We start from the raw sequence: 23,913 nt of genomic DNA, 5'->3' as shown, positions 1-23,913 counted from the left end.
TTCCTCTTCTCCACTTCTCCCCTTCTCCTCCTCTCCTCTTCTCTTCCTCTCCTCCTCTTCTCCACTTCTCCTCTCTCCTCTCCTACTCCGGCGACCAACTCCGGCGACCAACAACTCCGGCGAACTACTCCGGCGAACTACTCCGGCGACCTACTACGGCGACCACGACCAACACCTCCTCCGGCGACCACCTCCTCCTCTACCACCACCACCACCACCACCACCACCACCTCCTCCTCCTCCTCCGGCGACCACCTCCTCCTCTACCACCACCACCACCACCACCACCTCCTCCTCCTCCTCCTCCTCTACCACCACCACCACCACCACCACCACCACCACCACCTCCACCTCCACCTCCACCTCCACCTCCACCTCCTCCTATTCCACCACCACCACCTCCTCCTCCGGCCGGCCTCATCCTCCACCCACCCACCCACCCCACCCACCTCCGGCGACCTTCCAGAAAAATTTTAAAAAAAATTCGGCGGCCCCAGATCTAGATCTAGATCTAGATCCGGCCGCCACTTTTTTTGAAATTTTAAAAAAATTCTGTGGCGCACCGGTGGTGGTGCGCCACGTAAATAAGACTTCTGTTTCGTGGCGCACCACCGTCCGGTGCGCCACGTAAATAAGCTTTCGTGGCGCATTGGCTGGTGCGCCACAGAATCCTTATTTTTGTGGCGAGAATTCTGTGGCGCACCACCCATGCGCCACAGAATGTGTTTTTGGTGCGCCACTGATGAGGCTTTTCCTACTAGTGGTGCCAAGAAGGCCATCACCATGACTAGTAGCACCGGAGTGTTAGTCGAGCACATATCTGAAAGACTGCCGTAAAGTTTACCTGCAACCAGAGTCTAGCCAAACCCACCTTGGATCAGATCAGGGTCGTTTGTCGATACCCCGATGTGTTTCCTGATGATCTACCCGGTATGCCCCCAGATCGGGATATCGAGTTTATCATTGAGTTAATCCCTGGAAAAGGACCTATAGCCCAGAGAGCCTATAGCATGAACCCGGCAGAGTTAGTGGAACTGAAGAAGCAACTGGATGATATGTTGTTCAAAGGTCTGATTCGACCAAGTGCGTCGCCTTGGAGATCCCCAGTTTTGTTTGTGGATAAGAAGGACGGTGCCACTCGTTTATGTACGGATTACCGTAAGCTTAACGATGTCACCATCAAGAACATGTATCCCTTGCCAAAGATAGAAGACCTGTTTGACCAACTGACCGGTGCCAAAGTGTTCTCTAAGATTGATCTTAGGACTGGTTACCACCAACTGAAGATTCGTGCCACCGATATCCCCAAAACTGCCTTTACCACCAGATATGGATTGTATGAGTACAATGTCCTGTCATTTGGATTGACCAATGCCCCCGCTTACTTCTTGAATCTCATGAATAAGATCTTTATGAACTTCCTGGATAAGTTTGTCGTGGTTTTCATTGACGACATCCTTATCTACTCCAAATCCGAAGAAGAACATGAGCAACATTTGGAAGTGGTCCTAGATACCCTTCGGGAGCATCAGTTGTACGCCAAGTTCAGCAAGTGTGAGTTTTGGTTGAAGGAAGTAGGATTCCTGGGACACATCTTGCCTGCAGGAGGAATTGCCGTTGACCCCTCTAAAATCAAGACCGTTGAAGAATGGAAAGCCCCAACCACTCAGACTGAAGTCCGTGCATTTCTCGGATTGGCGGGATATTACCGCCGGTTTGTTGAAGGATTCTCGAGCATAGCAAGACCAATGACTCAATTACTGAAGAAGGACAAGAAGTTTGAATGGACTGACAAATGTGAAGAGAGTTTCCAACAACTCAAGAGCAGATTGACCTCAGCCCCAATATTGATCATGTCGGACATCACCAAGCCATTTGACGTGTACTGTGACGCCTCCAAGATTGGTCTTGGATGTGTGTTGATGCAAGAAGACAAAGTGATATCATACCTGTCAAGGCAACTGAAGCAACATGAGCAGAACTATCCAACCCATGACTTAGAGCTAGCAGCCGTGGTTTTAGCCCTGAAAGTATGGCGTCATTACCTCATGGGTAATCGATGCGAGATCTATTCGGATCACAAGAGCTTGAAGTATATCTTCACTCAGAAGGAGCTGAATATGAGGCAGCGTGGATGGATAGAGTTAATCAAGGATTATGATATGGAAATTCACTATCACCCCGGCAAGGCCAATGTGGTAGCGGATGCCCTGAGTAGACTGCCGTGTCAGTTGAACTCCATGATCGCAGAAGAGCAACCTAGTTTGCATCAAGAATTTGAGCAGTTTAGATTGGAGCTAGTTAGTGCAGGATTCCTAGCCAGCATCGAACTCCAACCTACCTTGATTAGTCAGATCAAGGAAGCCCAGAAGGGAAATGCTAGCATTGATGGGATCAAGAGCCAAATAGCTGCGGGAAAGGCATCGGGATTCACGGAAGATGAAGAAGGAGTGCTATGGTACAACGGACGCCTTTGTGTGTCGTCAGATTCAGAATTGAAGCAAGTTATCCTGAAAGAAGCCCATGACACCCTTTACTCCATTCATCCCGGAGGAACCAAGATGTACCAAGATTTGAAGGAACAATTTTGGTGGCATGGAATGGTGAGAGAGATTGGAAGCTATATCGCCAAGTGTGATATCTGTCAACGAGTCAAAGCGGAACATCAACGACCCGCAGGTTTGCTGCAACCCCTGTGATACGTCTCCGACGTATCGATAATTTCTTATGTTCTATGCCATATTATTGATGATACCTACATGTTTTATGCACACTTTATGTCATATTCGTGCATTTTCTGGAACTAACCTATTAACAAGATGCCGAAGTGCCAGTTCCCGTTTTCTGCTGTTTTTGGTTTCAGAAATCCTAGTAACGAAATATTCTCGGAATTGGACGAAATCAAGACCCAGGGTCCTATTTTTCCCGGAGCCTTCAAGAACACCCGAGAGCCGCCAAAGGGAAGCCCTGGGGGCCCCACACCACACCCTGGCGCGGCCAGAGGGGGGGCCGCGCCGCCCTATGGTGTGGGCCCCCCAGGCCCCCTCCGAGGCTGCCCTTCCGCCTATTTAAAGCCTCCGTCGCGAAAACCCTGAGGCGAAGAACCACGATACGGAAAACCTTCCAGAGCCGCCGCCATCGCGAAGCCAAGATCTGGGGGACAGGAGTCTCCGTTCCGAGCACCCGCCGGAGCGGGGAAGTGCCCCCGGAAGGCTTCTCCATCGACACCGCTGCCATCTCCACCGCCATCTTCATCACCGCTGCTGCTCCCATGAGGAGGGAGTAGTTCTCCATCGAGGCTCGGGGCTGTACCGGTAGCTATGTGGTTCATCTCTCTCCTATGTACTTCAATACAATAATCTCATGAGATGCCTTACATGATTGAGATTCATATGATGATGCTTGTAATCTAGATGTCACTATGCTAGTCAAGTGAGTTTTACTTATGTGATCTCCGGAGACTCCTTGTCCCACGTGTGTAAATGTGACAGTGTGTGCACCGTGTGGGTCTCTTAGGCTATATTTCACAGAATACTTACTCATTGTTATGAATGGCGTAGTGAAGTGCTTATTTATATCTCTTTATGATTGCAATATGTTTTGTATCACAATTTATCTATGTGAATGGCGTAGTGAAGTGCTTATTTATATCTCTTTATGATTGCAATATGTTTTGTATCACAATTTATCTATGTGCTACTCTAGTGATGTGTTATTAAAGTAGTTTATTCCTCCTGCACGGTGTAATGGTGACGAGTGTGTGCATCCGTGTTAGTACTTGGCGTATGCTATGATCATGATCTCTTGTAGATTGTGAAGTTAACTATTGCTATGATAGTATTGATATGATCTATTCCTCCTACGTGGCGTGAAGGTGACGAGTGTGCATGCTATGTTAGTACTTGGTTTAGTCGTGTCGATCTTTCTTGCACTCTAAGGTTATTTAAATATGAACATTGAATTGTGGAGCTTGTTAACTCCGGCATTGAGGGTTCGTGTAATCCTACGCAATGTGTTCATCATCCAACAAGAGAGTGTAGAGTATGCATTTATCTATTCTGTTATGTGATCAATGTTGAGAGTGTCCACTAGTGAAAGTGTAATCCCTAGGCCTTGTTCCTAAATATCGCTATCGCTGCTTGTTTACTCGTTTTTCTAGCGTTACTACTGCTGCGTTACTACTGCTTGTTTACTCGTCCCGGGCAAAGCACTTTTCCGGTGCCGTTGCTACTACTTATTCATACCACCTGTATTTCACTATCTCTTCGCCGAACTAGTGCACCTATTAGGTGTGTTGGGGACACAAGAGACTTCTTGCTTTGTGGTTGCAGGGTTGCATGAGAGGGATATCTTTGACCTCTTCCTCCCCGAGTTCGATAAATCTTGGATGATCCACTTAAGGGAAACTTGCTGCTGTTCTACAAACCTCTCGCTCTTGGAGGCCCAACACTGTCTACAAGAATAGAAGCTCCCGTAGACATCAAGCACTTTTCCGGCGCCGTTGTCGGGGAGGAAAGGTAAAAGGCACTCATACTCCGGTTCCAGGTAACATCACTTTTCTGGCGCCATTGTGTGTGTGCTCGAAGCTATTTCCTTTAGATCCTGCAATTGCATCTTTTTGTTTCTTGTTTACACTAGTTTGGCATAATGGACAACAATGAGCTTCTTATTCTATTTCCTGATTTAAAACATGGATTGTTTGATGCGAAAATTAAAAAACCTATGGAATCTTATTTGCATGCTGGTAGTAATATTAGTATGAACGCTTTGAACACCATTGTTGATAATAATATAGAAAGTTCTAAGCTTGGGGAAGTCTGGTTTTCATGATCTTTTAAGTCCCCCAAGCATTGAGGAGAAAATTTTCTTTGATGATACTTTGCCTCCTATTTATGATGATTATAATAGTGGTCTTTTGGTACAACCTACTATGGAGAGTAAATTTTATTGTGATTATACTATGCCTCCTACACTTGATGAGAATAATAATGATAGCTACTTTGTTGAATTTGCTCCCACTACAACTAATAAAATTGATTATGCTTATGTGGAGAGTAATAATTTTATGCATGAGACTCATGATAAGAATGCTTTATGTGATAGTTATATTGTTGAGTTTGCTCATGATGCTACTGAAAGTTATTATGAGAGAGGAAAATATGGTTGTAGAAATTTTCATGTTACTAAAATGCCTCTCTATGTGCTGAAATTTTTGAAGCTACACTTGTTTTATCTTCCTATGCCTCGTCACTTTGCTCCTCATGAACTTGTTTATTTACAAGATTCCTATGCATAGGAAGCATGTTAGACTTAAATGTGTTTTGAATTTGCCTCTTGATGCTCTCTTTGCTTCAACTACTATTTCTTGCGAGTGCATCATTAAAACTGCTGAGCCCATCTTAATGGCTATAAAGAAAGAACTTTTTGGGAGATAACCCATGTGTTATTTTGCTACAGTACTTTGTTTTATATTTGTGTCTTGGAAGTTGTTTACTACTGTAGCAACCTCTCCTTATCTTAGTTTTGAGTTTTGTTGTGCCAAGTAAAGTCTTTGATAGTAAAGTAAGTACTAGATTTGGATTACTGCGCAGTTCCAGATTTCTTTGCTGTCACGAATCTGGGTCTACCTCCCTGTAGGTAGCTCAGAAAATTAAGCCAATTTACGTGCATGATCCTCAGATATGTACGCAAATTTCATTCAATTTGAGCATTTTCATTTGAGCAAGTCTGGTGGCCTAATAAAATCCATCTTTACGGACTGTTCTGTTTTGACAGATTCTGCCTTTTATTTCGCATTGCCTCTTTTGCTATGTTGGATGAATTTCTTTGATCCATTAATGTCCAAGTAGCTTTATGCAATGTCCAGAAGTGTTAAGAATGATTGTGTCACCTCTGAACATGTTAAATTTTTATTGTCCACTAACCCTCTAATGAGTTGTTTCGAGTTTGGTGTGGAGGAAGTTTTCAAGGGTCAAGAGAGGAGGATGATATACTATGATCAAGAAGAGTGAAAGCTCTAAGCTTGGGGATGCCCCGTGGTTCACCCCTGCATATTCTAAGAAGACTCAAGCGTCTAAGCTTGGGGATGCCCAAGGCATCCCCTTCTTCATCGACAACATTATCAGGTTCCTCCCCTGAAACTATATTTTTATTCCGTCACATCTTATGCACTTTGCTTGGAGCATCGGTTTGTTTTTGTTTTTGTTTTGTTTGAATAAAATGGATCCTAGCATTCACTTTATGGGAGAGAGACACGCTCCGTCGTAGCATATGGACAAGTATGTCCTTAGGCTCTACTCATAGTATTCATGGCGATGTTTCTTCTTCGTTAAATTGTTATATGGTTGGAATTGGAAAATACTACATGTAGTAACTTTAAAATGTCTTGGATAATTTGATACTTGGCAATTGTTGTGCTCATGTTTAAGCTCTTGCATCATATACTTTGCACCCATTAATGAAGAAACACTTAGAGCTTGCTAATTTGGTTTGCATATTTGGTTTCTCTAGAGTCTAGATAACATCTAGTATTGAGTTTTGAACAACAAGGAAGACGGTGTAGAGTCTTATAATGTTTTCAATATGTCTTTTATGTGAGTTTTGCTGCACCGTTCATCCTTGTGTTTGTTTCAAATAACCTTGCTAGCCTAAACCTTGTATCGAGAAGGAATACTTCTCATGCATCCAAAATACTTGAGCCAACCACTATGCCAATTGTGTCCACCATACCTACCTACTACATGGTATTTATCCGCCATTCCAAAGTAAATTGCTTGAGTGCTACCTTTAAAATTTCCATCATTCGCCTTTGCAATATATAGCTCATGGGACAAATAGTGCTATGCATAATTGATCATGCATTCTTGTATGCCATTGCCATGATGAGTGTTTGTTTGTTGTTCTAATGTGCTTAAACCCTAACACTTGTTCATAAAACCCTAAGTGGAGAGAAATAAGAAAATAGCAAAGAATACCATTTTCCCTCTCATACACATTAGGCCAATTATACAAATCATCAAACAAGGCCCCAATTGCTTGTGCCATTGCTTGTGAAATACTTATATATAAAAAACAAACACTTTTGCATCAAAGAAACACAATTCAAATCAAAGGAAAATTCAAATTCCATTTGCATGCTGGTAGTAATATTAGTATGAACGCTTTGAACACCATTGTTGATAATAATATAGAAAGTTCTAAGCTTGGGGAAGCTGGTTTTCATGATCTTTTAAGTCCCCCAAGCATTGAGGAGAAAATTTTCTTTGATGATACTTTGCCTCCTATTTATGATGATTATAATAGTGGTCTTTTGGTACAACCTACTATGGAGAGTAAATTTTATTGTGATTATACTATGCCTCCTACACTTGATGAGAATAATAATGATAGCTACTTTGTTGAATTTGCTCCCACTACAACTAATAAAATTGATTATGCTTATGTGGAGAGTAATAATTTTATGCATGAGACTCATGATAAGAATGCTTTATGTGATAGTTATATTGTTGAGTTTGCTCATGATGCTACTGAAAGTTATTATGAGAGAGGAAAATATGGTTGTAGAAATTTTCATGTTACTAAAATGCCTCTCTATGTGCTGAAATTTTTGAAGCTACACTTGTTTTATCTTCCTATGCCTGTCACTTTGCTCCTCATGAACTTGTTTATTTACAAGATTCCTATGCATAGGAAGCATGTTAGACTTAAATGTGTTTTGAATTTGCCTCTTGATGCTCTCTTTTGCTTCAACTACTATTTCTTGCGAGTGCATCATTAAAACTGCTGGAGCCCATCTTAATGGCTATAAAGAAAGAACTTTTTGGGAGATAACCCATGTGTTATTTTGCTACAGTACTTTGTTTTATATTTGTGTCTTGGAAGTTGTTTACTACTGTAGCAACCTCTCCTTATCTTAGTTTTGAGTTTTGTTGTGCCAAGTAAAGTCTTTGATAGTAAAGTAAGTACTAGATTTGGATTACTGCGCAGTTCCAGATTTCTTTGCTGTCACGAATCTGGGTCTACCTCCCTGTAGGTAGCTCAGAAAATTAAGCCAATTTACGTGCATGATCCTCAGATATGTACGCAAATTTCATTCAATTTGAGCATTTTCATTTGAGCAAGTCTGGTGGCCTAATAAAATCCATCTTTACGGACTGTTCTGTTTTGACAGATTCTGCCTTTTATTTCGCATTGCCTCTTTTGCTATGTTGGATGAATTTCTTTGATCCATTAATGTCCAGTAGCTTTATGCAATGTCCAGAAGTGTTAAGAATGATTGTGTCACCTCTGAACATGTTAAATTTTTATTGTCCACTAACCCTCTAATGAGTTGTTTCGAGTTTGGTGTGGAGGAAGTTTTCAAGGGTCAAGAGAGGAGGATGATATACTATGATCAAGAAGAGTGAAAGCTCTAAGCTTGGGGATGCCCCGGTGGTTCACCCCTGCATATTCTAAGAAGACTCAAGCGTCTAAGCTTGGGGATGCCCAAGGCATCCCCTTCTTCATCGACAACATTATCAGGTTCCTCCCCCGAAACTATATTTTTATTCCGTCACATCTTATGCACTTTGCTTGGAGCATCGGTTTGTTTTTGTTTTTGTTTTGTTTGAATAAAATGGATCCTAGCATTCACTTTATGGGAGAGAGACACGCTCCGCTGTAGCATATGGACAAGTATGTCCTTAGGCTCTACTCATAGTATTCATGGCGATGTTTCTTCTTCGTTAAATTGTTATATGGTTGGAATTGGAAAATACTACATGTAGTAACTTTAAAATGTCTTGGATAATTTGATACTTGGCAATTGTTGTGCTCATGTTTAAGCTCTTGCATCATATACTTTGCACCCATTAATGAAGAAACACTTAGAGCTTGCTAATTTGGTTTGCATATTTGGTTTCTCTAGAGTCTAGATAACATCTAGTATTGAGTTTTGAACAACAAGGAAGACGGTGTAGAGTCTTATAATGTTTTCAATATGTCTTTTATGTGAGTTTTGCTGCACCGTTCATCCTTGTGTTTGTTTCAAATAACCTTGCTAGCCTAAACCTTGTATCGAGAAGGAATACTTCTCATGCATCCAAAATACTTGAGCCAACCACTATGCCAATTGTGTCCACCATACCTACCTACTACATGGTATTTATCCGCCATTCCAAAGTAAATTGCTTGAGTGCTACCTTTAAAATTTCCATCATTCGCCTTTGCAATATATAGCTCATGGGACAAATAGCTTAAAAACTATTGTGGTATTGAATATGTACTTATGCACTTTATCTCTTATTAAGTTGCTTGTTGTGCGATAACCATGTTTCTGGGGACGCCATCAACTATTCTTTGTTGAATATCATGTGAGTTGCTATGCATGTCCGTCTTGTCTCGAAGTAAGAGAGATCTACCACCTTAATGGTTGGAGCATGCATATTGTTAGAGAAGAACATTGGGCCGCTAACTAAAGCCATGATTCATGGTGGAAGTTTCAGTTTTGGACATATATCCTCAATCTCATATGAGAATAATAATTGTTGCCACATGCTTATGCATTAAAGAGGAGTCCATTATCCGTTGTCCATGTTGTCCCGGTATGGATGTCTAAGTTGAGAATAATCAAAAGCGAGAAATCCAAAATGCGAGCTTTCTCCTTAGACCTTTGTACGGGCGGCATGGAGGTACCCCATTGTGACACTTGGTCAAAACATGTGCATTGCAAAGATCCGGTAGTCCAAGCTAATTAGGACAAGGTGCGGGCACTATTAGTATACTATGCATGAGACTTGCAACTTGTAAGATATAATTTACATAACTCATATGCTTTATTACTACCGTTGACAAAATTGTTTCATGTTTTCAAAATAAAAGCTCTAGCACAAATATAGCAATCGATGCTTTCCTCTTTGAAGGACCATTCTTTTACTTTTATGTTGAGTCAGTTCACCTATCTCTCTCCACCTCAAGAAGCAAACACTTGTGTGAACTGTGCATTGATTCCTACATACTTGCATATTGCACTTGTTATATTACTCTATGTTGACAATTATCCATGAGATATACATGTTACAAGTTGAAAGCAACCGCTGAAACTTAATCTTCCTTTGTGTTGCTTCGATACCTTTACTTTGATTTATTGCTTTATGAGTTAACTCTTATGCAAGACTTATTGATGCTTGTCTTGAAGTACTATTCATGAAAAGTCTTTGCTTTATGATTCACTTGTTTACTCATGTCATTACCATTGTTTTGATCGCTGCATTCATTACATATGTTTACAAATAGTATGATCAAGGTTATGATGGCATGTCACTTCAGAAATTATCTTTGTTATCGTTTTACCTACTCGGGACGAGCAGAACTAAGCTTGGGGATGCTTGATACGTTTCCGACGTTTCGATAATTTCTTATGTTCTATGCCATATTATTGATGATACCTACATGTTTTATGCACACTTTATGTCATATTCGTGCATTTTCTGGAACTAACCTATTAACAAGATGCCGAAGTGCCAGTTCCTGTTTTCTGCTGTTTTTGGTTTCAGAAATCCTAGTAACGAAATATTCTCGGAATTGGACGAAATCAAGACCCGGGGTCCTATTTTTCCCGGAGCCTTCCAGAACACCCGAGAGCCGCCAGAGGGAAGCCCTGGGGGCCCCACACCACACCCTGGCGCGGCCAGAGGGGGGGCCGCGCCGCCCTATGGTGTGGGCCCCCTCCGAGGCTGCCCTTCCGCCTATTTAAAGCCTCCGTCGCGAAAACCCTGAGGCGAAGAACCACGATACGGAAAACCTTCCAGAGCCGCCGCCATCGCGAAGCCAAGATCTGGGGGACAGGAGTCTCTGTTCCGGCACCCTGCCGGAGCGGGGAAGTGCCCCGGAAGGCTTCTCCATCGACACCGCTGCCATCTCCACCGCCATCTTCATCACCGCTGCTGCTCCCATGAGGAGGGAGTAGTTCTCCATCGAGGCTCGGGGCTGTACCGGTAGCTATGTGGTTCATCTCTCTCCTATGTACTTCAATACAATAATCTCATGAGCTGCCTTACATGATTGAGATTCATATGATGATGCTTGTAATCTAGATGTCACTATGCTAGTCAAGTGAGTTTTACTTATGTGATCTCCGGAGACTCCTTGTCCCACGTGTGTAAAGGTGACGAGTGTGTGCACCGTGTGGGTCTCTTAGGCTATATTTCACAGAATACTTACTCATTGTTATGAATGGCGTAGTGAAGTGCTTATTTATATCTCTTTATGATTGCAATATGTTTTGTATCACAATTTATCTATGTGCTACTCTAGTGATGTGTTATTAAAGTAGTTTATTCCTCCTGCACGGTGTAATGGTGACAGTGTGTGCATCCGTGTTAGTACTTGGCGTATGCTATGATCATGATCTCTTGTAGATTGTGAAGTTAACTATTGCTATGATAGTATTGATATGATCTATTCCTCCTACGTGGCGTGAAGGTGACGAGTGTGCATGCTATGTTAGTACTTGGTTTAGTCGTGTCGATCTTTCTTGCACTCTAAGGTTATTTAAATATGAACATTGAATTGTGGAGCTTGTTAACTCCGGCATTGAGGGTTCGTGTAATCCTACGCAATGTGTTCATCATCCAACAAGAGAGTGTAGAGTATGCATTTATCTATTCTGTTATGTGATCAATGTTGAGAGTGTCCACTAGTGAAAGTGTAATCCCTAGGCCTTGTTCCTAAATATCGCTATCGCTGCTTGTTTACTTGTTTTTTCGCGTTACTACTGCTGCGTTACTACTGCTTGTTTACTCGTCCTGGGCAAAGCACTTTTCTGGTGCCGTTGCTACTACTTATTCATACCACCTGTATTTCACTATCTCTTCGCCGAACTAGTGCACCTATTAGGTGTGTTGGGGACACAAGAGACTTCTTGCTTTGTGGTTGCGGGGTTGCATGAGAGGGATATCTTTGACCTCTTCCTCCCTGAGTTCGATAAACCTTGGGTGATCCACTTAAGGGAAACTTGCTGCTGTTCTACAAACCTCTGCTCTTGGAGGCCCAACACTGTCTACAACAATAGAAGCTCCCGTAGACATCACCCTGCAGATTCCCGAATGGAAGTGGGATTCTGTAGGAATGGACTTCATCACCGGACTGCCCAAATCCAGTAAAGGAAATGATTCTATCTGGGTAGTGGTCAATAGATTGACCAAGGTAGCTCATTTCATCCCCATCAAGACCACCTATCAAGGACCAAGACTTGCCGAGTTATATATCTCACGGATAGTCAGCCTGCACGGAACCCCGAAGTCAATAGTGTCAGATAGAGGATCCCAATTCACCTCAAGATTCTGGCAGAAAGTACATGAAGGACTAGGAACCCGGCTGAATTTCAGCACCGCCTATCACCCGCAGACTGATGGACAGACTGAACGAGTCAATCAAATACTGGAAGATATGTTGAGAGCATGTGTGCTGGAGTATGGATCCAAGTGGGAAGACTGCTTGCCTTACGCACAATTCTCATACAACAACAGCTATCAAGCCAGTTTGCAAATGGCCCCCTTTGAAGCACTCTACGAAAGGAAGTGTCGTACCCCTCTGAACTGGTCGGATGTCGGAGAGAGTCAAGTCTTTGGACCAGATATTTTCCGAGAAGCTGAAGAGAAGGTTCACAAGATCCACGAATACCTAAAGATAGCTCAATCAAGACAGAAGAGCTACGCTGACAAAAGACGCCGAGAGATGACTTTCGAGATCGGAGATTTCGTGTATCTTAAAGTGTCCCCCCTTAAAGGAATGCAGAGATTTCAACTTAGAGGAAAGCTTGCACCCCGATATGTCAGACCCTTCAAAGTCCTGAGTCGCCGAGGAGAAGTATCCTATCAACTGGAGTTACCAGAAGAAATGTCAGCGGTACACAATGTGTTTAACATCTCGTTACTCAGGAAGTGCTTGGAAGTACCAGAGAAGACCGAGGTTTTCAAGAACATCGATCATCGAGCTGTGGATATCAATTCAGACTTGACCTACCGCGAAGTGCCTATTCGCATCTTAGAAGAAGCTTTCAGAACCACCCGCACCAGGAGTATCAAGTTTCTGAAGATCCAATGGAGTAACCATACCGAAGAAGAAGCCACTTGGGAGCGAGAAGACTTCATGAAGACTGAATACCCAGATCTCTTTAGTACCTAATTTTTCTTTAAGATCTCGGGACGAGATCTTTTGTAAGGGGGAAGGGTTTGTAACATCTCAAGTTTTCAAATTCAATAAAGACAAGAAATTCAATTACTCAAATTTTGGAGTTAACAAAAACTTTTCTTCACACATAGTGCTATGCATAATTGATCATGCATTCTTGTATGCCATTGCCATGATGAGTGTTTGTTTGTTGTTCTAATGTGCTTAAACCCTAACACTTGTTCATAAAACCCTAAGTGGAGAGAAATAAGAAAATAGCAAAGAATACCATTTTCCCTCTCATACACATTAGGCCAATTATACAAATCATCAAACAAGGCCCCAATTGCTTGTGCCATTGCTTGTGAAATACTTATATATAAAAAACAAACACTTTTGCATCAAAGAAACACAATTCAAATCAAAGGAAAATTCAAATTCCACTTACATGTGATCATGGTCACTTTGACACTTTTTAATATCATACCCACTTTGCACCCCTGGTTTGGAGTATTCTTAAACCAAACTTGGTCAACGCTTTCCACCTCATCCAAGACCATGTAGGGGTGAACCATTTTGATGTTGACCACTGGGGTTGACTCTGCCCAGGTTGACCAGAAAAGAGATGACAAGAGGAGACTTTGAAACAAAGAGAAGATGAACCCAAATTTGAAATCTTGCAAACCAGCACCAAATTGACCACCACCACCACCATTCCACTCCAATAATTATTTAAATGAACTCCACCAAAAAGAATTTCAAAATTAAAATAAAAATTTCATGCGGCCATTGTGTCGAACACATGGCAGGCACAAATCTGGGATTAACGCACACCTCATTGTCCACTGGATTTTGGGCTAAACCACTTTTGAAATGTGATGATGTTGCTCTCCTGCATCCCCTGCATCAGTGCATGTCCTTGCTTGTGCTGATTAAAGTGAGGAGAGAGCATTTCTTTCACCATGCCGTGCACATGCCGGCCACCTTTGCCCTGTCTTCTCTGGCCTCTCTCTCTCACCCAAACCTTGTCCAGTACATGCTCCTGACCTTGCTGATCATAACGGTGCATGGCCCGAGCGCGCGCGAGGCTGGCATTGGCCAGGCAACACGCGCCCAGTACCATGCCAGTGCGCGCCCAGGCATGCCAGTCGGCGTGATCACCACGCCCTGGACGCGCCAGAGTGTCGCTCACCCAGTCGCCTCCGTCCTCTCCTGCATCCCTACCTCTGCGTCGAGCATCGCCTCCCTCTCCTCTAGCTCCTAGACATGCTCAATGGCGCAGAAGCACCGTCGCCATCGTCCTCGCCAGAGATTGCCGCCAAGTACCGTGGCACTCAATACACGCACCTGATCGATCCCGTCCACCTTTTGCAGCGCCGAGAGCGGGTTGAGCATCGCCATGCCGTCGCCCATCGAGTGCTGTACTCGCCTTGCCCCTTCAAGCCTAAGAACGGCCGCGCCATGGACGACCTCTCTCAGCACCCGCGGCACCCCCTCACGATCCTATAAATAGAGCACTCCCGCGGCTCAACCATTCACACCATCCAACTCTCCTCCCTTCCCTGCTTCTCCTCGAACCAACAGCTAGTCCAATTATCGCTGGAGTCGCCGCAATTTGAAGCTCGGAGCCGCCAGTACCCGGAGGTTAACGCCGTCGATTGGAGCCTCCCCAAGCGCTGCTACCTGTACCAGTCGCCTCAGCACCCTCGCCAACGTCGCCGCGCACCTCGCCGTCGACCGTGGGAACGCCGGTAGGCCCTCCGACCCCCTAGGTTTGCCGCCAGAGCCTCGGGTTCTCGCCGGAGAAGACGATGATCGTGCACCGCACGATCGCGTTCTAATCCAACGTCTCACCATCCTCGTACCGTTTCGCGCGTTTAAGAGACACTGACGGGTGGACCCATCATCAGACAGCCCACTCGCGCGACGCATTGCTGGGCTGGGTTTCTGTGTTTAAATCGTTTCGGCCCATTAGGCTTTTCCCGCGCGGCCCAAATTTTCAAATCTAGTTTAATTCGTTTAACTCAAATCCAACACTGGTGTCAACTTCAAATTTGAATAGTTTCAAATCTACTGCACCAAATTTAGCAAACTTTATATCTCTGGAAAGCCCATGAAATTATCTAAAGAATGACACTGGTCTCACCCTCAAATTCATAGTAGAATTCAAATGGTAAAAATGACAAGGCAGGGACTTTTACAACTTTAAACTTTATTTAAAACTCAACCATAATTGCTTTTGAGTTGATTCCAACTCTCATAAATCACATTTGATGTACTCTAATTGATTATGCAAAAATATAGCATAGTTGTTTGCATGATCATGGACTAGAACAAAATAATGGCTATGGAGCCATTTCTAGTTCATTTAAATCCTTTAAAATAAATTGTGTAAATAGTATGAGAGCTACTCTCTCATTTAAATCTTGATCCTAAGTAACTCAATATGAGGTAATGTCCTTAGTCTAATAAACCTCATATTTCCTTACTTAGTGATTTTAAATCATTACCATGTTATTATTAAAATGTATGAGGTGTAGCACCTCATTTAAATTATACTCCCACATAATAGATATGAAATGTTGACCTTGGTCAACCTATATTTCATACCTTATTATTATTTGAGGAGATTAAATCTTAATAGGATTTAATGAGAGGAAATTATTTTCTCCAAAGAATTAATTCTCAAACCAAATCAATAATTGTAATGAGAGGAAATTATTTTTCTCTTATATAAGAAAACCAAGTAAATCACCATGCTTGATTGATGTGATGCTAGAATAAACTTGTGTGAACCTTTGGTGTGTTTAGTCTAGCATGTAAGTTTGGTTTGGTGATTGTATGCCTCGTATTCGTGTATAGACGCTAGTACCGAGGAATATCAAGAGGAGAAAGGCTACTCCTAGGAGGAGGAGGAAAACTTTGACCACTACCCTGCTCAAGGCAAGCTAATATTCTTGCAAATTCCTAAGTGCAAAGCTCTACAAGAGCAAGGCACCATCACTCTTTACTTCATGTCCAATAAACCTATCCCATGTTTTTACCTTGCAATTGCTTTGCTTATTGTATTTCAAAGCTTACTTTTGATTTATGATTCACTTGGTCAAGAGTAGATTAAGAGCATCAAAGTTAGCTTAGAGCAAATCAAAGCTAGATAGCACCCCTCATGACTAGTGGTTAGTGCTAACTAAATAAAATTGACTACTCTAGATGGGAACATGTGAAATAACTTTGAAAGATTTTGAAGGTGATTGTGACATGAATGACTTGGTGAATTTTGATGAAAACTGATGATTGGGTTTGAATGCGATACCCTTCCAATTATACAAGTACCCCCACAATACCTGATTATGGGTAGGGCTTAACTAGAAGTTTGTGTATCTTAGTATGGGTTCCCTCTAAACAAGCATCATATGGGTTATGTCGAGGCTGCCTCCGTTAAAAGTGAATGATGTGAATATGAGGTGAATGTACGACCCAAGCCCTGTGCAGTTCCCGGGTTGACAGTTGGTTTTCACCGGGAGGCCAAGCTCATGGGGAGAGGTGCCTATACTAGGGTATATAAGTGAAAGGTTAAGGTTGATGATCCGCGTACTGAGTTACGATGATTCGGGGTTATCCTGACGGATGTAATCAAAAGTTGTGGCACAAGAGTACAACCTCTGCAGAGTGTTAAACCTATTCGAATAGCCGTGTCCACGGTTACAGACGATTGGAAAGGCCATACTGTTCCGTTGTCAGAACTCTTAAAAAAGAATGGTGAATTGAAAGGTGACTTGACTTGAATCACCATTGATTGGTGGGAATGACACTAATGTTCCCACTTGAGTTAGTTAGCTAAAATGAGGATTCTTTACTAAACGTTTATGAACTAAACTTGGCTTTACGCAAATAAACCTAGAGCTTAGCACCCCTTATTAAAGTTGTTAAGTATTACATTAGTATTAGTTTGCGAGTACTTAAAAGTACTCACGGCTGTGTCCCTGGCTATTCAAATGCCAGACTATGAAGAGGAGCCACAGTATCAAAACGACGGACAACAGGACGTCTACGATAACTAGGAGCATCTTCTAACGTCAAGCGTTGCCTGTGGAATAGATAGTCCACTACTACTTCGCGTCCGCTACGTATTGTGTTGTTGAACAATCTATTTGTGTAATATTGGATCATGTGATCTATTGTTGTAAAACATATATGTGTTGTAATAAATGATGACTCTATGCTACTTAACTATTATGTCTCGCAAAAACAATCTTCCTGGGATTGCGATGTATGGCGTAATAGGCATCTGGACTTAAAAATCCGGGTGTTGACACAATCATTGATATTAGAGTTATCCTTATCGAGGAAGAACTCACACAGTCGGTTGTACCACACAATTATCTCCAACTATTTCAAGTCATAGAATGACTCCAGAAGTTTCACGCACACATGTTGAGATTTTCCTTTGGATTCAGAATATTAAGTCCTTCAATGTCTTTAATATATAAATCCAAACTGAGTGACCTGTGGGAGTATGCAGGCACTACTACATACATCAACCACATGGATCTGTACTGCCAATGATATTTAGTATCGAAACATAATTCCACTCATACCAAGATGGTATGTCACATCATGACTGATGTCAGGTTTCTGCGAAAAACCCTTGTGCTACAAAAGCCTCGCTTTATCACCACCTCATTCTCTCTTCCCTATGGAAGATACTTCCTGGCCGCTCATCTCCATGGTATGGTGAGAGATCCGAGATGTTGAAGGTGTTGCTCACAAAATACTTGGACGTGGGTATGTCGATGACGTAGGCATTGTTGTTGATGTGCTTGAGCACCTTGAAGGGACCATCTCCCCGTGGCTTGAGCTTGGAGTTGCGTTCGTGTGGAAACCTTTCCTTCCGGAGGTATATCCAAACGAGGTCACCTTCTTCGAATATCCTTTCTTTCTTCTTTGCATTGACTCTTGTAGCTTGGCAGAGGACATATTCTTGTATTGTTGCCCTTGTGTCTTCATGTAGTTTCTTCATGTTGTTGGCGCGCTTGTCGAAGTCCATGTTGGTCCTCTAATGAAGTGGTAGAGGTAGGATGTCAAGTGCCGTAGATGGTTCGAAGCCGTAGACGACCATGAATGGGCTCCGCAAAGTTGTGGAGTGCTTTGCCCGGTTGTATGCAAACTCCGCATGAGGAAGACATTCTTCCCAACTCTTCAAGTTCTTCTTGACGAGTGTTCGAAGTAGCGTTGAGAGGCTACGGTTGACAACCTCCGTTTGTCCATCCGTTTGCGGGTGTGATGAAGATGAGAACAATAACTTGATGCCGAAATTGGCCATGAGAGATTTCCAAAGGTAGCTCATGAACTTGACGTCCCAATCCGAGATGATGCTTGCGGGTATCCCATGTAGACAAACAATTTTCCTAAAAAACAAAGTAGCAACATGTGAAGCATCATCGGTCTTGTTGCATGGTGTAGAGTGAGCCATCTTAGAGAAACGATCAACGGACAATAAAAATGGAGTCATGACCATATCTAGTGCGTGGTAAGCCTAACACAAAATCCATGCTAATGTCGGACCATGGAGCATATGGAATTGGTAATGAAGTGTAAAGGCCATAAGGGTGTGTAGTAGACTTAGCTTGAAGGCAAGTGTTGCAACGGTTGCAGTCACCCACAGGGATTACAAAATAAATTATAAAAGAAACAAGTAATTCTTCAAAATCTTTAAGATCTGGTTTGTACTTTTTTGAAGGTTAGGTATGAAATCATAAACCTTAAAACCACAATCTTGTACTTTTTCGACGTGTTTCCCCCAAATCGAAAACAAAAGCATAGCACTTCTTCCATACTTTTTGAGAATCCGCAAGAGATCTGCTATACTCAACACGTCAGATAAAATCCTTCGAGGCACCCATGTATTATGTCATCTAGTACCACTGAAAATTAATAAATATGAATTTCGATTTTTTTTTGCAAAATTATGTTGCAAAATTTAAAAACTGGATTTTCTGGTTGCATACGAATTCGAAAAAAGGCACAATATATCAAAATGGCCGGGCGAAAATTCTACACCCGGTTAGATAATTTTTTGAATTGCCAAATTTGAAAAGAGCAAAAAGATACGGCAAAGTCAAGATTTTTCCTTGCAAAAATAGAAAATTCGGACTTTTTCTGCCTTACCATATGCCAATGCGCCACATAATGTATAATCTGAAATTTGAATTTTGTGGCACCCTCCTCCTCTCCTCCACTTCACTTTCCACTTTTTCTCATCTTCTCTTCTTCTCTCCTCCACTTCTCCTTCTCTCCTACACTTCTCCACTTTTCCTCCACTTCTCCACTTCTACTTCCTCCTCTCCTCAACCCAGCGATCTCCTCCTCCTCGGGTGACCTCCACTTCTCCTCCTCCTCCTCCACCTCCAACCGGCCTCCTCCTCCTCCTCCACCCAATCCGACCGGCCTCCTCCTCCTCCTCCACCCACCTCCAGCCGGCCTCCTCCTCCTCCACCCACCCACTCCGGCCGACCTCCTCCTCCACCCACCTCCACCCACCCCAACCCACCCCACTATCCCACCCACCTCCAGCGACCTCCAACAAAATAAAAAATAAAAATCCGGTGAAATTCTAGCGGCCCTAGATCTAGATCTAGATCTGGCCGCCATTTTTTTTTGAAATAAAAAAAATTGGTGCGTACCACCGTCGGTGCGCCACCTTGTCTCGCCATTGAAATAATATTTTATGTGGCGCATGGGTCCGTGCGCCACATAATTCTTATTTTTTGTGGCGTAAATTCTGGGGCGCACCGCCCATGCGCCACATAATAGTTTTTTTGGTGCGCCAGTGATATGATCATGGACCATTGGTCTCTCTAACTCGCATGGTCATGTCCATCTACACCGATGGAAGACATAGGATTGCAGGTTCATGTTCTCTGATAGTATTGGGAATTATTGTTTAGGGATTAAAGTCCCCCTAATATGTTATGCGATTTATTCGAAGCAAAGAAGCCCTCGGAAAGTGTTTGACAAGAAGGAGAAACACACAATCTGAATTTTAACAAGATATATATTTTGGATCGACACAATTTTTCTCCAACATACAGTACATGCGAACGAATTCTTATTCCAAACTTCACCGCCAGAATTGACATTTTCTTTCATAGCCTCCTTAATTGTTAGCCAGGGATGCTGTAGTACAACACAATCCTATACAACAGAGTGGGTACATAACATAAGTGCCCTCACAAGTCATAGAAGCACGGTACATATATCTTCAAGCTTGACTTATTTATGCATGCATGGAGGATCATTATCGACAGTTTGATCAGCATTTTGCTGCACCTGATTCGCCCATGGCGATCCCCACCGGCTTCTTCACCGCCACATCCGTTTTTGAGGTGTCTAAAGTAGCCGTCCGAACCAGTATGTATGAGGCGACATCAAGAGAAACAACAACAAGAAACAAGATTGTGGCTGCCATGAAAATACCAACACCTGGCGCAATACAACTTCCATTCTTGGCGATATTCCTCGCATAGCCGCCCATCCCTAGCAGGGTGCTCACCATGAAAAGTATCACCACTTTGATCGCAAGGATCCTGGAAGTTTGCACGGCATAGAGAAGGGATTTATCCAATAATCGTTTTCTAAAAAAGGAGACCCACTTAATTAATCCTTGCATATAAAAGCTCCTTCATGTAGGTCTTTAAACATTATACGAGGTAGTTTTCAGTTTATATATGTACCAGGAGGCGACAAACGTGAGGACGGCGACGACGCGCCTGGTCTGGCTGGGAACATTCCGCCATGCTCCGCAGCAGCCGATGGCCGTGCTGGCGAGGACCTGCGTTGTCAGCGACAGCGCCGCCGCCACCAAGCCGAGTGGCATCGCCGGCGACGGCATGTACCGACAGAACTCTCCGTGCTTGCGCGGATTGGGATACACTCTCTGCGTGCATGAATAGTAATGCATCACACGGTTAAGAAGAAGAGAGAATCAGCAAGCTCAGATTAATTAAGAAGGGCCGCCTGACGTTACCAACGCCATGTAAACCGCCGAGATGGCACCGGATATGACCGTTATCACGGCGAGCACGCCCGCCGCCACCACCACACCTTTCTTCCCCATCGGCGGCGATGATCTCACGGCTGATCAATTTCTTATAGTTAATGGCCAGCTGATCAATTTCTCGCAAAAAAAAAGGCCAGCTGATCAGTTGGAATATTGGGTCGATCAGATATGCATGCTTACCTACCGAAGTACACACATATATATAGAAAGAGAGATATATGATGAATAAGAACGTGAGTGCAACACATTAACTAGGCACTACGGGAAAATCAGGCGCTGCCATGCAGCAAATTATTGCCGTGAGCCACCGCACGGCAAAGATTTCTTTGCCGTGCGACGCAAGAGGCACGCACGGCAAAGAACATGTGCACGGCAAAGTTACAGGGTGACGCACGGCAAAGATACAGAGCACGGCAACCTCACGCGTGCCGCACGGCAACGTCCCCTCGCACGGCAAAGTCCCTCAAACGCGCACGGCAAAGAAATCATGACGGCAAAGGCAAAATAAGGCCGCACGGCAAAGAAACTATGCTCGGCAAAGGACTGGGACGTTGCCGTGGGCTTCTCTTTGCCGTGAGGCCAGATAAAATGCACGGCAAAGGAGCCTTTGCCGTGCGACTCCTTCTTTGCCGTGTGCTGTACTTCATTTTATTTGTTTTTCTTTCTATTTTATTTCATCTCATACTTATATTTATTTTTTTATTAGTTTCACTTTTTGATGAATATTTATTAGTGTTACTTAAGACAATGTGCAATACAAAATTACTCTCCATGTTCGTCCCCCACATATATCAGGGTTTCGGAGCAATTAATACGCGCTTCGGAAAATCTGCTAAGTGTTATCGCCCAAATGTGAGGAAGGTCACACCGGGGAGCTACTTTTGCACCATTAGACCTTGCACCACACTTTGACACATATCATAGGTCGACATGCAAGATTTGGTGGGGTTCCGGTGCTCCGGCGGTCGTTCTCCCCTCCTCCCCCCAAAACAGCGGAACGTGTGCCCCGGCGGGTCTACCCCCTAGATTTCTCCGCGCGAGGGTGCACCAATGTACTTTTTCATTCTTTTAGGTTTGTTTAGGACATATACACATGGAGAACCAAGATTGGGACCCTTTGGCACATACACCCGCAGCTCGAGCCATTATCACACGATCGACGGTGAGCCGGATCTACTAGTTAGGGTTAGGTGTAGGGTTAGGGCTAGGGTTTAGGGGGTAGGGCTAGGGTTTAGTTTAAAGGTAAGTATTTATGGTTAGGTATAGCTTTAGGGTTTAGGGTTAGGGTTAGGGTTTATGATGCATGGTTCTGCAGCTCCGGCGTCGTGGTTTAGGGATTTAGAGGGGTTTAGGGCTCGAAGCCTCCCCGCTTAGGGTTTAGGGTTTAGGGGAGCTACTTTTGCACCATTAGACCTTGCACCACACTTTGACACATATCATAGGTCCACATGCAAGGTTTGGTGGGGTTCCGGTGCTCCGGCGGTCGTTCTCCCCCTCCTCCCCCAAAACAGCGGAACGTGTGCCCCGGTGGGTCTACCCCCCTAGGTTTCTCCGCGCGAGGGTGCACCAATGTAACTTTTCATTCTTTTAGGTTTGTTTAGTACATATACACATGGAGAACCAAGATTGGGACCCTTTGGCACATATACCCGCAGCTAGAGCCATTATCACACGATCGACGGTATGCCTGATCTACTGGTGAGGGTTAGGTGTAGGGTTAGGGCTAGGGTTTAGGGGCTAGGGCTAGGGTTTAGGTTAAAGGGTAAGTATTTATGGTTAGGTATAGGTTTAGGGTTTAGGGTTAGGGTTAGGTTTTATGATGCATGGTTCTGCAGCTCCGGCGTCGTGGTTTAGGGATTTAGAGGGGTTTAGGGCTCGAAGCCTCCCCAGTTTAGGGTTTAGGGTTTAGGGGAGCTACTTTTGCACCATTAGACCTTGCACCACACTTTGAAACATATCATAGGTCCACATGCAAGGTTTGGTGGGGTTCCGGTGCTCCGGCGGTCGTTATCCCCCTCCTCCCCCAAAACAGCGGAACGTGTGCCCCGGCGGGTCTACCCCCCTAGATTTCTCCGCGCGAGGGTGCACCAATGTAAATTTTCATTCTTTTAGGTTTTTTTAGTACATATACACATGGAGAACCAAAGATTGGGACCCTTTGGCACATATACCCGCAGCTAGAGCCATTATCACACGATCGACGGTGTGCCTGATCTACTGGTTAGGGTTAGGTGTAGGGTTAGGGCTAGGGTTTAGGGGCTAGGGCTAGGGTTTAGGTTAAAGGTAAGTATTTATGGTTAGGTGTAGGTTTAGGGTTTAGGGTTAGGGTTAGGGTTAGGGTTTATGATGCATGGTTCTGCAGCTCCGGCGTCGTGGTTTAGGGATTTAGAGGGGTTTAGGGCTCGAAGCCTCCCCAGTTTAGGGTTTAGGGTTTAGGGGAGCTACTTTTGCACCATTACACCTTGCATCACACTTTGACACATATCATAGGTCCACATGCAAGGTTTGGTGGGGTTCCGGTGCTCCGGCGGTCGTTATCCCCCTCCTCCCCCAAAACAGCGGAACGTGTGCCCCGGCGGGTCTACCCCCTAGATTTCTCCGCGCGAGGGTGCACCAATGTAACTTTTCATTCTTTTAGGTTTGTTTAGTACATATACACATGGAGAACCAAGATTGGGACCCTTTGGCACATATACCCGCAGCTA

General features: G+C 43.7%; 1 protein-coding gene across 1 annotated transcript; it reads right to left on the bottom strand.

Annotated features, from left to right (window-relative positions):
• Nucleotides 1-20,461: 20,461 nt before the first annotated feature.
• On the bottom strand, nucleotides 20,462-21,265 carry LOC124655843. Its single transcript, XM_047194678.1, has 3 exons — nucleotides 21,176-21,265; nucleotides 20,883-21,085; nucleotides 20,462-20,735 (listed from the first exon to the last, which is right to left on the bottom strand). Exons 1-3 carry the CDS (start codon nucleotides 21,263-21,265, stop codon nucleotides 20,462-20,464), a joined length of 567 nt encoding a protein of 188 aa, XP_047050634.1.
• Nucleotides 21,266-23,913: the final 2,648 nt, after the last annotated feature.

Source organism: Lolium rigidum, chromosome 5 (assembly GCF_022539505.1).
Source record: "Lolium rigidum isolate FL_2022 chromosome 5, APGP_CSIRO_Lrig_0.1, whole genome shotgun sequence".
Lineage (NCBI taxonomy): Eukaryota > Viridiplantae > Streptophyta > Magnoliopsida > Poales > Poaceae > Lolium > Lolium rigidum.
Note: the sequence above shows the minus strand (reverse complement) of the source record. Positions and strands in the feature narration are given on the sequence as shown.

What these genes read in the sequence shown, in the direction of transcription:
- LOC124655843 (XM_047194678.1), bottom strand. Translation starts at nt 21,265, where the DNA reads ATGGGGAAGAAAGGTGTGGTGGTGGCGGCGGGCGTGCTCGCCGTGATA. An exon ending in CGGCGGTTTACATGGCGTTG is followed by an intron (nt 21,086 to 21,175) that starts GTAACGTCAGGC and finishes TCATGCACGCAG; the next exon opens with AGAGTGTATCCCAATCCGCG. An exon ending in CTCACGTTTGTCGCCTCCTG is followed by an intron (nt 20,736 to 20,882) that starts GTACATATATAA and finishes GCAAACTTCCAG; the next exon opens with GATCCTTGCGATCAAAGTGG.